Here is a 14,151-nt window from a genome sequence, read left to right on the forward strand (position 1 = left end):
GAGCTAGAGAGAGAGATTAGCCCACATAAACTTTGGATAAGCCTGTTTATGATAAACGCCTTTAACGAAATCACACTTTCTCATTAACACTTGTGATGAGACTTAGAGCACATGTGGACTTAATCATGTTTGTTGCATTTATTAAAAACCTTCATGGTGCCACTGTAATCTTTACTTAACATCGTTTAGGACTAATAGTTGTGGCCTGTAATCCTTACATGAAGAAAATATGACATGGTGACTGCAGATGGGTTTATTCAATTTATATCTATCTCTAAATACTAGTTTATATGGATATAATATGACATCACAGAGGTTTTATTAAATGTGAGAATATACCCAACAGGCTGCTTTAGAATAACGTTTTGGATAAAATACTTTTTTTTTTTTTTATTCATCATGTAGACTTAACATTTAAATGCTTGTTTGTCTCCTAAATATCAGATCGGTTTGTAAAGAACTGTTGATGTCAATTTCTTTAATTTTCCATAATTTATTATAGCCACGGATTTCTACATGTTTCAATGTATCGTCTTTGTTATGAATCTGTTTTCTGTGTGTCTGTGTGTCTGTGTGTGTGTCTGCTTGTATTTAGAATCTTTTAATTCATCACTGCCCATCTTGACTGAATATATTGTATCTCAATGGGACTTAAATAAAGGATACATTTAAAAAAAAGAAAAATTTTTGTAAAGTTTAGTTTAATTAGGTTAAATATTACATATTATTAAATATTAAAAATATATATGGAGTGTGGTAGAAACGTAGAAAAGTAATGAAAACCCCACCTCTATATAATTTATATATTTTTAAATCATCATCTTTCTTAAGGGGGGTAGAAAGGGAAAAAATGAGGAAATCGTGAAACACTGTGAAAGGTTGCCTTCCAAATTATTAGTACAAATATGTTAAACCTGGATGAGCCAAGAAAACAACATGTCACGTCTTGTACGGTCTTGTACCTTGATTCAAGTCATTTACGATGCACATCATTCCGGCTGCATGACCATTGTTTTGTCATTAATGTCAGGATTTTTGGGGGGGTTCATCGTTTTATGGTCTGGAATCAGCAAAAGTCTGAACCTGAAGGATTCAGAAAGACTCAGAGAGATGAGACGCTGGGCAAAAGCTCATAAGGGGGTTGGGGAGGGAAGGGGGGGGGGGCAATAACCTTGTCTTGACAAATTGACCCCTTTACCTGTTCCTTGTACCGCTTCCTCATGCACACACACACGGACACACACTCCCATCATTTACATATGGCGCTCGCAGTCCTTTCAAAGTGGCTTTCACGGAACATTGTGCTGATAATGATCTCGGTCGTGAGGGAGAGGGAGAGACACAGATCTCCAGGGACCATCTCACCATAAGACAAGGGGGGAAAGAGGATAAAACTCCGACTGTACTCCAACTCAAAGGACTCCAACACGCTCTTTCCTCCCAACCGACCGCCCCCCCACCCCTCTCTCTCCAATAAGCCCTCTTGTGTTTTTTAATTGGCAGAAATTAATCTTTAGGATGTAGATGGTAGATTTACATTCATTAAAAGTCAAGAGAGGAAGCCAGGCTTGATGCTAATCAAATCTGCTTAATTATGCTTAACATGAGTATCTCCAGGGGAAGAGAGAGAGAGAGAGAGAGAGAGAGAGAGAGGAAGAGAGAGAGATAGCTAACTCGAACTTTTTACTTTTTTGTCTTTGATAACTCCTGCTGAGTCTGGCCTTTTCGTTGCCAAAAAAGAAATGTCACGACTCTCTTTCTCCGTCTGTGGAAAATACACCGATAAAGCCATCAGCGTTGAGCCGAGCTGATTCATGTTGTAAATTCTCACCTTAAACTGTTACCAAGCAGGGAAATGTTCCATTTTTAACCTCGCAGGCCACAGCTCTGTGACTTTTTTATTAAGGTCATAGAAATCGTCTCATAATAGATCTGATGATAGATTATATGAACCCAGGTAATCTACAAAAAAAGTGGCATAAACAAGGAGCTGGTGAGTAATACACCGACCGGAAGAAATGATTTGTGATTACAACCTTTCCTCCGTTTTAGTTCATCCATCCACGGTGTTAAAGATAACCCTGGAGGTAGTGGAGGTTGCAGGAGGCCCTGGTGGGAAGTGACTTTTTCTCACAACAGGAAGGTCACAGGTTTAATTCATGCAGCAGCTATTGTGCTTAAAATCCCCTGAAATGAAACAATGAGCTGATACTTGACATAAAAAACTCTCCCGTGACTGAACCATAAAAACATAATATGCGATACACAGGGGAAGAGAGAAACTAAGTCCTATTCATATTACAGGGGAAGTACACAGAGTTTGTTGGATTGAATTAAACAAAATATCTTGTTCAATTGCATCAATTTTGGGAGGTGTGTTTTACTGCTAAGTCTTAATCCTGAAATTTGCACGCCATCCATCATTCCACCTGGAACAATTTCTCCTTCTCTAAATATTACTGAGTTAATTAATATTTCATGTCTCCTATAATTCCTCTAATTTCTTCCCTGCAGTGTGATTCTTGCTTTTGATCCTTTTTCGCTTGCCTCCGTCCATTGCACTGGTTTGTTGCTAGAATATTTCTGGAGAAAACAGATGATGTCTTCATCAATTTCTCCTTTTCCTGTGGGTTTCGATCTCAGGTAGACTAATTAAATTAAGGATTCAGTGAGAAACAACAAGTCAGATCTCGGTCAAATGGATTCTTCCCTTTCTCCACAGAGTTAAATCCAGTCGCAGACACCTTTTATGTTCTTTCTCCTCTGCCTGAGACAAATAGACACAATGTCCTTTAAAGAAATCTGGCTGCATTATTTTTCTCCTTAACAGTTAATATTCATCTTGCCATATCATGCCACTGTGAGCCAAAGCGGCAAAGATAATGTTCCTGTTGTGTTGCTGTTTGAAAGCCAAGCTCCGGTCCTTTCCACATGTCTGTTTTGGCCAGCGAGCAGCAGAAGCATGAGGGAAATGTGTAGGTGGCTAGATCAGCCGATGAAGTGTAAATACCACTCAATCTGTTCTCATTAGAGGAGTAAAAACATACGAATCACTTCGCCTCTATTAAAAGTGCCCCGGGGCCCCTGGTTGAGTGTGTGTGTGTGCGTGTGTGTGCGCGCGTGTGTGTGTGGGAGGCCAAGAGGGGGGTCAAAGAATGATGTTTTGGCATTTGTGTCTGCAGAGGGGATCTGAAATGCCACCACCATCAACGCTGCTTAATTCTCACAAACACACTCTTAATCTGAACAGACAATCCGTTCCGACAGCCACTGTTATGATTCAAATCAACTTGGAGTGAAGGGTGTGTGTGTGTGTGTGTCTGTGTGTGTGTGTGTGCGTGCTCGTGTGAGTGAGAGAGGATGTCATTGTGTTTTGGTATGTGATTAGGTGTCTTTGTGTGTGTATGACCAAGTTATCACACATCCATTCCACATTCCCCTATGATAATGTGGATTGATTATGGATATGATAATGAGAGGCCGGCGCGGCGTCGCGACCTTCACAAGGTCTAATTGAAACAAGCGTTGGTCCTCCGAAGCACTTATCAAGTCACACAGCACATCATTAATCACGGAGAATACAAGCTGTCACTGTAACGCACACACACACACACACACATACACACACACGCACACACACACTATATTTTTTTTGTTTTTGTAACACACACTCTCTCTCTTCTGTCTCCTTTCTTTCCCTCTCTCTCTCTTTCTCTGTTTTTGTAAGACACACTCACGCTCTCTCTTCTGTCTTCTTTCTCTCTCTCACTCTCTCTCGCACACACACACAAACACACACGCACAATGCAAGCTGTCACTACAATATGCCTGGTATTGTCTTCTTTTAAGCAGAGTGGACAGCTAGTCCACCCTCCATCTCTATCTGCTACAAGAAAAGTTGAGGAACAGACTGTTGGAGTTAAACACACACACACACAAACAAACACAGACGCACACAACACGAGAGAGGGAATGCTAAAACAATTCCACAAATATGAACAGCTGTTCCCTGCACCCAAACTCGCCTGGAATTGAATTAGCTCAAGTTGTTTTACTACCTGCTTTTATTAGAAGACAATTTAACAACCAAATGTGATTCCAATGTCTGATTAAGGCAGCATATGGTGCCTACCTGTTAAACACAACGTGTTCAATAGCAGCTTAACGCCTCAGTGAGCCACTCGCATAAACTAATAAGCCCAATATCATATTAGTCATTACATAGTCCAACACACAAAATTCCAATCTGATAAAAAAAAGTGGTTTCATTATCATCAAAGGGAAAACACAAGGGAGTTTGCATGCGCGGCATCGATGCCATCACCAACTTTGTTAATTGTTATTCAATTAACTGGCTTTGTTAATGAAACCAATTAATGGCCTTAAAACAAGCAGCGAGATATACGATTATTATGCATCTATGCAGAAGACAGCTAATTACAACTGTAAATCAATCAATTCTACATTAATCTGCTTGGAAAACGTCCAAAAACAACAAAGTCACCAAAAGACTTTGGAAGTTTTTTTTTCTTAACATATTTTGATTGCCATGTCATTATCCCGTGTAATGATTGTTAACGATCCTGTAAAGAGTTTATGATCCAATTTCCTTGCTATGAATTTAATTGGGACCTAAATAGTATAATCTTACAGTATAAGAGGGTGGTGTATCGGAGTACGCCCCAGCAAGGTCACAGAACTCCTCTCAGGGCAAACACAGTCAGTGGAGCTTCACATTACTGAAGGGTGAGCGTCAGACAGGTTCCAGGAATATTCACCAAGCTGTCACTTAAGCACCAGAACACCCACTGCATGTGATCTCTTTGTTTTAGAGAACGTGTTCAGATCCATTCAATTTCTTCACATTTTCTTATATTGTGGCCTTATGGTAAAATCGGTCTATACACTCAATACCCCATAATCCATTATCCATGCTTCTTATTTTACAGGGTTTGCGGGTGGGGGGCTGGAGCCAGTCCCAGGTGACATGAGGCGAGAGGCGGGGTAAAGTCTGGACAGGTCACCAGCCTATTGCAGGGCCAACATACAGAGACAAATCACCATTCACGGTCATTCCTGCAATTTGAGTCTCCTCTTAACCAAAGCTCCATGTCTTTGGACTGTTGGACTAAGTCAGAGTGGCCAGAGGAAATCCATGCAGACTCCACTACAGGTCGTCCACTCACCAGACAGTCAGAGGTTCGATCCCCTGTTCCTCCACTCTGCATCCCAAGGTGCCCTTAGGCAAGAAGCTGACTCCCCAAATTACCCCTTCTCTTGAAGACTTTAATCCACTTCCATCAACAGTTGCATATCCTTAATAAAATGACTTAATTCATAAGAGATTTTGGGATAAAATAACCAGAGGTTCCCAGAGACTGTGATAAGTGACTGGTACCTGCATGTTTATGCTGTATAGGTTGTAATATAAACATCAGCTGCATGACAACTTTGTACATCTTTTACACCTAAATTAGCAGGTCTATGAGTTTTTTTTAAATGTGCTGAAAACTGAGGATCTCTCTCACTTCACTTTCTGGTCAAATTAGCACATTGGCTTCATGTTTCCCTCACTGCTGATTAAAACCGGTGTCTACTTCAGAGTCGTTCGACCCGGGATTGAACCCATTTCCATTGCAGACAAAAGCCAGATGTCAGCAGGTTCATTGAAGTTCACGCTGCCATGGCCACCCACCCCACACTAGTTGTGTCCCATCTTGGCCATCTCAATGAAAATGCCCTGGATACGCCACCGGCCCTTGATCATCTTTGATATGCTGAATTTTTGAAAGGCCACCTCAACACAGGATCTCCAGGAAACCAGCTCAAAGAAGAGTTTCAGTTTCTCTGCACTGTTTTTCCTTTTTAAATAAATTTGCAAACATCTATGTTATTATGTTCCCTCTTTTGGTTGAAGACTGATGCTGCTTTCAAGGGACAATGTTTAATTTAGGATTGTACAAACATCAACAGACCACCCTTCCTTATACATAAAGAACTTCTAATCAGTCCGGCCTAATTATTTTTGATAATATCCACTGCTCACACCTGGGCCGTAATTGCAAGACATAGATCTTTCACTTTTAAATGAGACTGCCCTCATTTATCAGAAAAATAATCCGCGGCCTGGATAATTATCAGACGTACAAACATAAACACCCTCAGAAGTTGTGATGCCAGGACCTGCTTGCCTCTTAAGTTTATACAGTCATGTGACCTGACCAGTGCCCTAGTTGAACGCCTCTTAGATGTTTATGCATATGCGGACGCTAATCTCTCAGTCAGGACTATGGGATTTGGGAATATTTTGTTTTACAGAGATCAAAGTAGCCAGTTTGGATCAGGAGAAACCCTTCACATCAAACAGAGAGCAATGCATCCTGAATCTCACGCCCACAGTAGCCAATCAAGCCATGCATAACTCTTACCCTTTGTAAAATAAAGGGATCTCAATGTGGGTCTCCCACATCAACATCTCATGCAGCTCACCCCCCACGGAGGCCAGGGGTTGTTTAGGCTTATGGGCTATCAAGGAGAGCCACTGCACTGTATCTGTATGCCTTTCATACTAGGCTAACACGATGCTGGTATTGAGGAACAGAGAGATACTGTGTTAAGAGATCAAAGCGGCAGTACAGAGATTTAGACTCGCAGGCTGTCAGTCAAGATGGCGAGACAAAGCAGGAGAAGACAGAAGTGCTTACGCGCACACACTCTCCTGCTCACTCACCGACTCTCTCCGTGGTGTGCCTGTGAGGGGTGAAGCGCTACTGTCAGATGGCTTAGGGGCTACTCATTTGTAGACATCTACGGCACTGCATGAACACCCAAACGCTCACACACAGACGCACACAAACACACGCACACACTCGTAGAAGCCTCGCGGAGGAGAGGTCACTTCCAGCCTTTATATTGGCCTTTGGAGGAATGTTCTGTGCTCTCAGCATTTTCCCTCGTCCAGAAGATGAATCGAGTTATTTTACAGACAGTGAAGAAACAAAACAATGCTGCTGTAAGATACGTGATGTAGTGTCTTCATTTCTGGTTGATCAAAGATGGGTTTATTTTGTCAACTTTGCAATATACCTCTTAGATTTTTAGATAGGGTGCAGAAATAAGAAGGGCAAGGTTTCTGGTCATCCTGCTGTAATAAGTGACTCTTGTTTATGTCTTATTTTTTTTAACAGCATGTTGACTTTAGTGGGATCACTCCCGTCAGTTTTAATTTTGATGTCTAATATTCCACGAGTATATTTAGCCCTTTCACTTAGTTAGACTGGAAAGATAATTTGCTTTTGTAAAAATGCTTCATAAAATTCATATTCTAATGACAAAATAATATCGTCGCTTTCATGCATTGTAAAAAGATCAAATACAGACAAAAACAATTGTTTTTAAGTTTCTCATAAAATATTTTAATTGCTCTTGAACAACAGTTTTATGAAAACTCAATAGGATCTTGAACACAGTCCAACACCCATTGAAGACCTATACCTCAGATTGGAATAAGGATGATAACACCACCTGGTGGCCGTTGACTGCAACATTTCAGTTCAGATATTTTTCAACATAGACAACAACATGAAAATAGCAGATTTGAAAATGCTTTGTGCTTACACAAAATAAAATAAAAGATCTTAACTCGTGGACATAAAAAAAACATAATAAAATACATTTCGTCATGAAAAGTGCCACACAAGTTCAGAAATTATAATAATTAACCTAAATTAAGGCAGGATGACAACACTGATAACAGTTTGAACTTGCAATTTACAAATGGTGGAAGAAGAAAACACTGAGCAAGCCTAAATGTGGGTCCGAATGTGTGCCCTCGTGCTGGGAGATGGCTTAAGTTCCGGAAAGACTGCGGCTGACGCCTCTACACAAAAACTCAGGCACGACTTGTGCACAGAACAGGATGCATGTTTGTTGCCGTGGTGGCGCAGAAGACAGACGGCCAACACAAATCAGATACGGCTGCAGAGGCCATGGTGAGAACGGATCCAGGAACAGGTTATGATCCTATTAAAAGTCCCACACTGTGGTTTTCACCTTCAGTTTGTGCAGTTTTCAGAAGCCTGAAAGAAAAAATACAGATAGAGCAGTGAAACTACTGATAAACATTAATTACATTTAGATCATGATGATGCATTTTCTAAAAATAAAACTACGCCCTCTTTGTGGACAGGTTATCTGTGCTGAAGACTTTGGACATATATTTCCAATATTGAGGGGAAATACATGGTTGGGAGAGCTCTATCGCAAGTTTGATAATTGTGAGAAACACACAAGCTTCACCAACACATATATCAGGGGCTAACATCGAACATGATTGCTTTTGGGGGCTTTCTGTGATGATAACACCCTGGACAACAAGATATTTCCCGTTTAGCGGTTATCGTTGATATTTTACCTTCATGATGCTTTCACTCAGAAGATGCAAGACCCAAATAATAATCATTTTTACCCACAATTTAGTTTTTTTAACTGATTTTATAGTTCGAAAGTGCGCATACGGATATTTACTGTAAAATCTGCAGTGGTGCGATTCTTAAGCCAGTGTCCTGTACCTTCAGGGACTCTGAAGCTTTCCGCAGCTCCTTGATGACAGCCGACAGGGCCTCTGGGTTGATGCCCTGCTCACACAGCCTCACACATATGGACAGAGACTCCAGGTCCAGACCAGTATTCAGCAACCTCGAGATCTCCAGCAGCACTGTGGGGGGGTGAGACATGGGACAAATAAGAACAGTTAGAAAACATGATCTGCTACATGTCTTGATAAGTTAGGCACAATGGTACGTTGTGGGTTAGCAAAGGAAGCTATTTGCAAGTGAATTTTAATAAAAAAATATGTAGTTACCATCCATTGTCTCCCGGACGGCGTTAAGGTTTGCATTGGCTGCACTTGCCATGGTTTGAAGGGGTTTAGCTAGCCGACGCTTGCTAGCAGGTGGCTAACAAATAAGGCTTAAATATCCCTCTGACTCGATACAAGACTGAAACGATTTTCACAACAACTCAGTGCGACTTCAAGCGTCTCGTAATGGGTTCAGATACCATCTCCTGATATTAGAAATCAATTAAAAGAAGGTAGAATTCGCAGCTAGTTAGCTACCTAGCCGGCTAAACTCGATAGCGGAACTGGAGTAGGAAGTGACGCCACGGACTCTGCGCTGATTGGCTGACGGGGACTTCCTGTGGCGTTCCCATAGGCTGAAGGGTCCTTTTGGGCGAAATTGAAATCAGGGTTTGAATCTCTCGCTGCAGTTTGTCCGCTGGCTCCTCGATGAAGCTCGTTTTGTAACCGTGTCTCTGCTTTTCCAGGTCCTTTAACAATTGTAAGTACCAACAACGATACTTATGTGGCTTATACATAAATATATCTTTCTTATTTCTAGGTAATGTGGTGTGTACTGTAGGTAGACTGGTGTGTAGCTTGACTCTCCTTATACAACAAACAGGAAGCTAGTAAAATGCGAAGTCATGTTGTCAAACATCCACACTGACGAAATCCAGGTTGTTGTGTCAGTTGTTTTTATGTTTCATTGACAGTGAACTTTAAATGTTCTCCTCCCTGTTCCCAGCTAAGATGGGGGACCATGTTGAGCTTCAGATCACCCCAGAGACTCCAGGCAGACCCTCCATTAGAAACCCATTCGAGAGTCCTAATGACTACCACCACCTCCGTGAGACCCTGGTGCCTAGTCCATCCGTCTTCATGTCCAAGTCTTGTAAAGCTGTAAGTCACAACCAGGATTACACCTATGAGACGATAGGACATTTCTTAACATCGTGTTATGTCCAGCAGCTCTGCTAAAGGTTGTTTGTAGTCCTTATTCACTTCCTCACCTTTCTGCACTTCCAGACTCCACCCAAGTTTAACTGGTCTATTGATGAAATGGCCAGTCTTCTCCCAGTCCACATAGACCCAGAGGAAATCCAGCGACAGTCTTTATACCTCAGTCAGACAAGGTACGTACTGGAAATACACTGGTTTTGGTAGTTTGGGATCATATGCTTACAGTTAAGTAACATCTAACTTGTATATTGCCGTATAGAGAAACCCCACAATGAGCAAACACTTCAAAACAGTGTAGAGAGAAAAAAAATGTTTAAATGGGGAGAAACCTCTCGCAGAACTCGTCTCTATGGGCTGCCATCTGCTTCAACCAGTGGGGTTGAGAGGAGACAAAATGGTAGAGGAGGATGGAAAGGGGGGGAGAAGAGAGGACAGGAGTTGTATGCAGACAAAAGGCAATAGAGAACTGTATGTAGGTAATAAGCAAGACATTGTGACAAAATTTAAATTCTTTGAGGTGCTTTACTTAACCAGGTAAATCTTGATATAATACATTTGCATAGGAAATAACACTTTCCCTCCCATCTAGGATGGATTCTGACATTGAGGAAAAGCGTCAGAATGCTATTGAGCAGGTAAGGGATGATAATTATATCCAAGATAGAATGATATTCTCATTTATAGTTTATAGTCTTTTATTAATTATGCAATTTATGTCTCCCAATACAGTTTTTCACCAAAGGAGCCATCGTGCCTTCCCCCTGGGCCGCACCAGACGCTCGCAAAGCCCCTTCATTCTTTAAAAAAGGTATATCTTTATTATCTTACTCACATTCTTCTTCTGTTATTGAGTTTTATGTTGTATTCCGTTTCCTTTATTTGGGCCGTTCATATTCATATTTCTGTTTTTTATGTTTGTGCTTTGTAGGTTCTGCGTCTGCAATGATTGCCGAAGAGCAAGAAAAAGTCTCAGGTATGTGTGTGTCACATTTCTGTCTGCATTACTTTCACCTTCTCTTCTTTTCTTATTCGTTTTCGATCTCTCGTTGTTTGTTGTACAGTTGCGTGTCAGACAACTTTGTCGTTACCTTTGGCGTTTGATATGGAGAAAGTACTAGGTAAGCCTCAAATAAACATCAGCATGATCAAATCTGAGTTTGACAGAATATTATAGAACATCAAGTCATGTCTGTCTGGTTCTTCCCTCTCCTCAGGGGAATATTACCGCTGCGAGGAAGCATGTGAAGCTGTGCAGGAGAGCCTCAGTTCCTCCTCCCTAAGAAGAAAACTCTTCCTCGATGGTCGGGGGAGTTACAGCGGCTCGGACAGCTCAAGCCCGCCAAGCCCAGAGAGAAGCCACCCCAGGCAGGAGACGCCTGCCCTGACCCGACGAGAGAGGGCTGCAAGAGGGGTTGAAGGGGCAGAGGGAGTAGAAGCCATGTCATCTGTATTTTCCTCCCCGTTATCCTGCGGTTTGTCTGCTCCGACTCCCTCTACGGTGAGTTTATGAATTGGATTCAGGCAATGATTTTTTTAACCATATAAGTAACATTTTGTTTTAAATGTGTAGTAATGTTTTCATAATAATCTCCATTTTCATTTATGGTTAAAAATCTCTTTTTTTTATGGATCCATTATTTAGGTCATAAATGCAATTATTCATCACAGAGCTAAACAACCACTATCAGGATATATCAATCATGGAAATTGAAAAAGCAAATAACAACTTAACTTCATAAGGAATATTTTAGCTCCAAGTGATTTCCTTTATTGTTATTTTTTAATACCGGGATAAAACCATTCCTTGCATTCATACATGTCATTGTTTTGATTTTAGGGCCATTTCTCATCCAGCCCCATCCAACATGGCTGCTTCCGGGACTGCAGCCTTGGCAGCATCACCAGTCCCATGTTCCCTGATAGGTCGTCTCCTGCCGGCCTTGTCTCCCCCGCATTTTCTCCTATTGTATCACATATTGCACGCTCACCCATAGGCTCAGGTATTTGACCATTTGTTTTGTAACTTATCCCAATTTTTGTTGATGCAAAGTCATTTCCCATCAAAGACTCTTTCGGTAAACTAATTTTCTCTTCAACCTAAATCTGTGATCTTTTTAAGCTGAGAGGAAGCAGCCGACCAACCTGACTCCACTCAACACTCCCCTGGATGTACACGTCACCCCCTGCAATGAGAGTCCATTTGTCGAGGGTTGCTCTCCCATTCATAGCTGCTCTCCACACCACCACCCCCGCTGTCACTCTGATCCCCAGCACAATGTCAGAACTAAGCCCAGGCCCAGAGTCCGCTGCTGGGCTTCCCCTCCTCTCATCTCCCCCATCCTAAATCCTAAGCTCTTAGACTATCATGAGACTGAGGACCTACTCCCCTCCTCCTCCTTTGCTCTTCCATCTATGGAGTTTGATCTTTCTTCGCCCCTGGCTCAGGAATCTCACCCCGCTGCCAGCGAGGGAGTTAACCTGGATCCTATGGAACCTGTGAAAATGGAGGAGGGCAAGGAGGCTGGGATAGAAGGGAGACTGGAGGACGAGGAGGAGCTTTTGGGACAGCTGACCAGCTCTCACATGGGCAATGTATCAGTAACAGAAAGCTCTCACATGTTTGTGTCTCTGGCAGAGGGAAGCAGTATACGCTACGATTCCAGCATGCAGGTTAGTCTGTGTGTCATCAAGTGCGACCTATGCCACGCTGTATGTGTATCGTACACTCATATGAATGTCTGTCTTGGTCACTTTACATTGTCTAATTGATTTTTTTTTTGGTGGTTTATTTAGGTGGACAGTGGGTACAACACTACCTCAGCAGGCACTGCCAGTCTGATTGATGGCCTCAGCAGTGACTGTCACAGCAAAGAGTCCTTCAGTTCAAACCTGGCAGAGGAAGCCTTCCAACTTAGCAGACACACTAAAATAAAGGTACATTTAACCTTTCATAAACATCTTGCGGATCTGGGGAAGATTGATTATGTGTTGTGCTAATATAATGCACAACCATTATATCCATATATATATATATTGGACTTTTGTTATATTGCTCCTGCTAATATTTCCACTGGGATTGTTATCCTTTTATTACCTGGCCCTTATTGTACATGCTGAAAAATACATTATTTTCATTTTACTTAAACAAGTTTTCTTCTTTCCCAAGGCATTTTATCCACACCACTGAGACCTCTGATCGATGTGCATTTCAAAGGGAGACACTTCTTCAAAGATGATTTTGCAATCAAATATAAGTTTACACTATATTCCAGGCATTTATATTTAATCGGTTAAATTTGGGTACATGTGGGTCAAATTGTAGTTAATTGATTTATGACCATATTTAAAGGGGTTGTTGGTTCTTCTAAGGTTCTGATAAGCTTTTTTTAAGGTGCCTCTATGGAAGTTTGTTTTTATCACAAGTTAGAAGGGAGATGACTTAAAATCTATATTACAAATAAAACCCAGTAACTGGGTGAGAAACAAGTCAATTCTGTATCGAACTTGCTCATTATCCAACTTGAATGCTGTACTGATGCTTAAGCCATCATTTCAATTTTCTTTGGTGCTAACGTGATCAATGTGTTAGAACCTGAATTTGAGATGACATCAGATTTGTACTGTATGTTTTTATAAAACTATTAATCATGATGTTTTATATGACAAGCCTTTTTTTCTTTTATGGAATGTTTAAGAATTGTTATAATTCAGGATACTTGTGGATCTTACTTGTGGATTGCTAGAGTATTTATTCCAAAGTTAGATGCACTGAATGATGCCACTTATGAATTAAAAGCTGACTGAGCCGATTGTTTGCCGTTTTCTTATATATATATATATATATACTATATACTTGAGAATGGGCTGGATCCTTGTCACAATAAAATAACTTGAATTCTTTGTCTGACATGAAGAGTCTATTTTTGTTTTTGCACTGGTTGATTCTGTTGTGATTATATTATACTTAATGGTCCTGAAATAATTCCTAATATTCCAGTGTGAGTTCCTAGTAATAGCTCAGCGTGTCCTGACAGCCCTGGTTTCTCTGTGAGAGGAGTGGAGGGAGAGAATATAGTGTTGTGCAAGTTCGCACCTCTATTTTTGGCTTTTAGATACTGGATGATTTAACATACTTTAAAAACCTATTGTTAGAGAATAACCCAGTACTTTCAAACCTTGTCTTCTGACACGAATCACAGTCTGCTGTGATGTCCTAAGGCTGCCCCCTGCTGGCTGCTGGGTTAATCACAACCTGGTTTGTGCAGCTTGTGATTAACCATAAAAGAAAATCTTGAATATCCTTCAAGGGCAATTTGATGTACAACCAGCAACCAGTGCACGACAAAAAT

The 14,151-nt window shown here is 41.2% G+C and overlaps 2 protein-coding genes across 2 annotated transcripts; one reads left to right on the forward strand and one right to left on the reverse strand.

Annotated features, from left to right (window-relative positions):
* Positions 1-7,388: 7,388 nt before the first annotated feature.
* On the reverse strand, positions 7,389-9,186 carry mzt1 (mitotic spindle organizing protein 1). Its single transcript, XM_062401776.1, has 3 exons — positions 8,864-9,186; positions 8,571-8,716; positions 7,389-8,078 (listed from the first exon to the last, which is right to left on the reverse strand). Exons 1-3 carry the CDS (start codon positions 8,913-8,915, stop codon positions 8,055-8,057), a joined length of 222 nt encoding a protein of 73 aa, XP_062257760.1. The 5' UTR covers positions 8,916-9,186; the 3' UTR covers positions 7,389-8,054.
* Positions 9,187-9,246: 60 nt separating this feature from the next.
* bora (bora aurora kinase A activator) lies at positions 9,247-13,627 on the forward strand. Its single transcript, XM_062400517.1, has 12 exons — positions 9,247-9,341; positions 9,588-9,742; positions 9,869-9,975; positions 10,392-10,437; positions 10,532-10,610; positions 10,731-10,775; positions 10,864-10,920; positions 11,017-11,300; positions 11,640-11,802; positions 11,922-12,472; positions 12,596-12,736; positions 12,969-13,627. The coding sequence occupies exons 2-12, from the start codon at positions 9,593-9,595 to the stop codon at positions 12,987-12,989; spliced, it is 1,644 nt and encodes a 547-aa protein (XP_062256501.1). The 5' UTR covers positions 9,247-9,341; positions 9,588-9,592; the 3' UTR covers positions 12,990-13,627.
* The last annotated feature ends 524 nt before the right edge of the window (positions 13,628-14,151 follow it).

This window comes from Platichthys flesus, chromosome 12 (genome assembly GCF_949316205.1).
Source record: "Platichthys flesus chromosome 12, fPlaFle2.1, whole genome shotgun sequence".
Taxonomy (NCBI): domain Eukaryota; kingdom Metazoa; phylum Chordata; class Actinopteri; order Pleuronectiformes; family Pleuronectidae; genus Platichthys; species Platichthys flesus.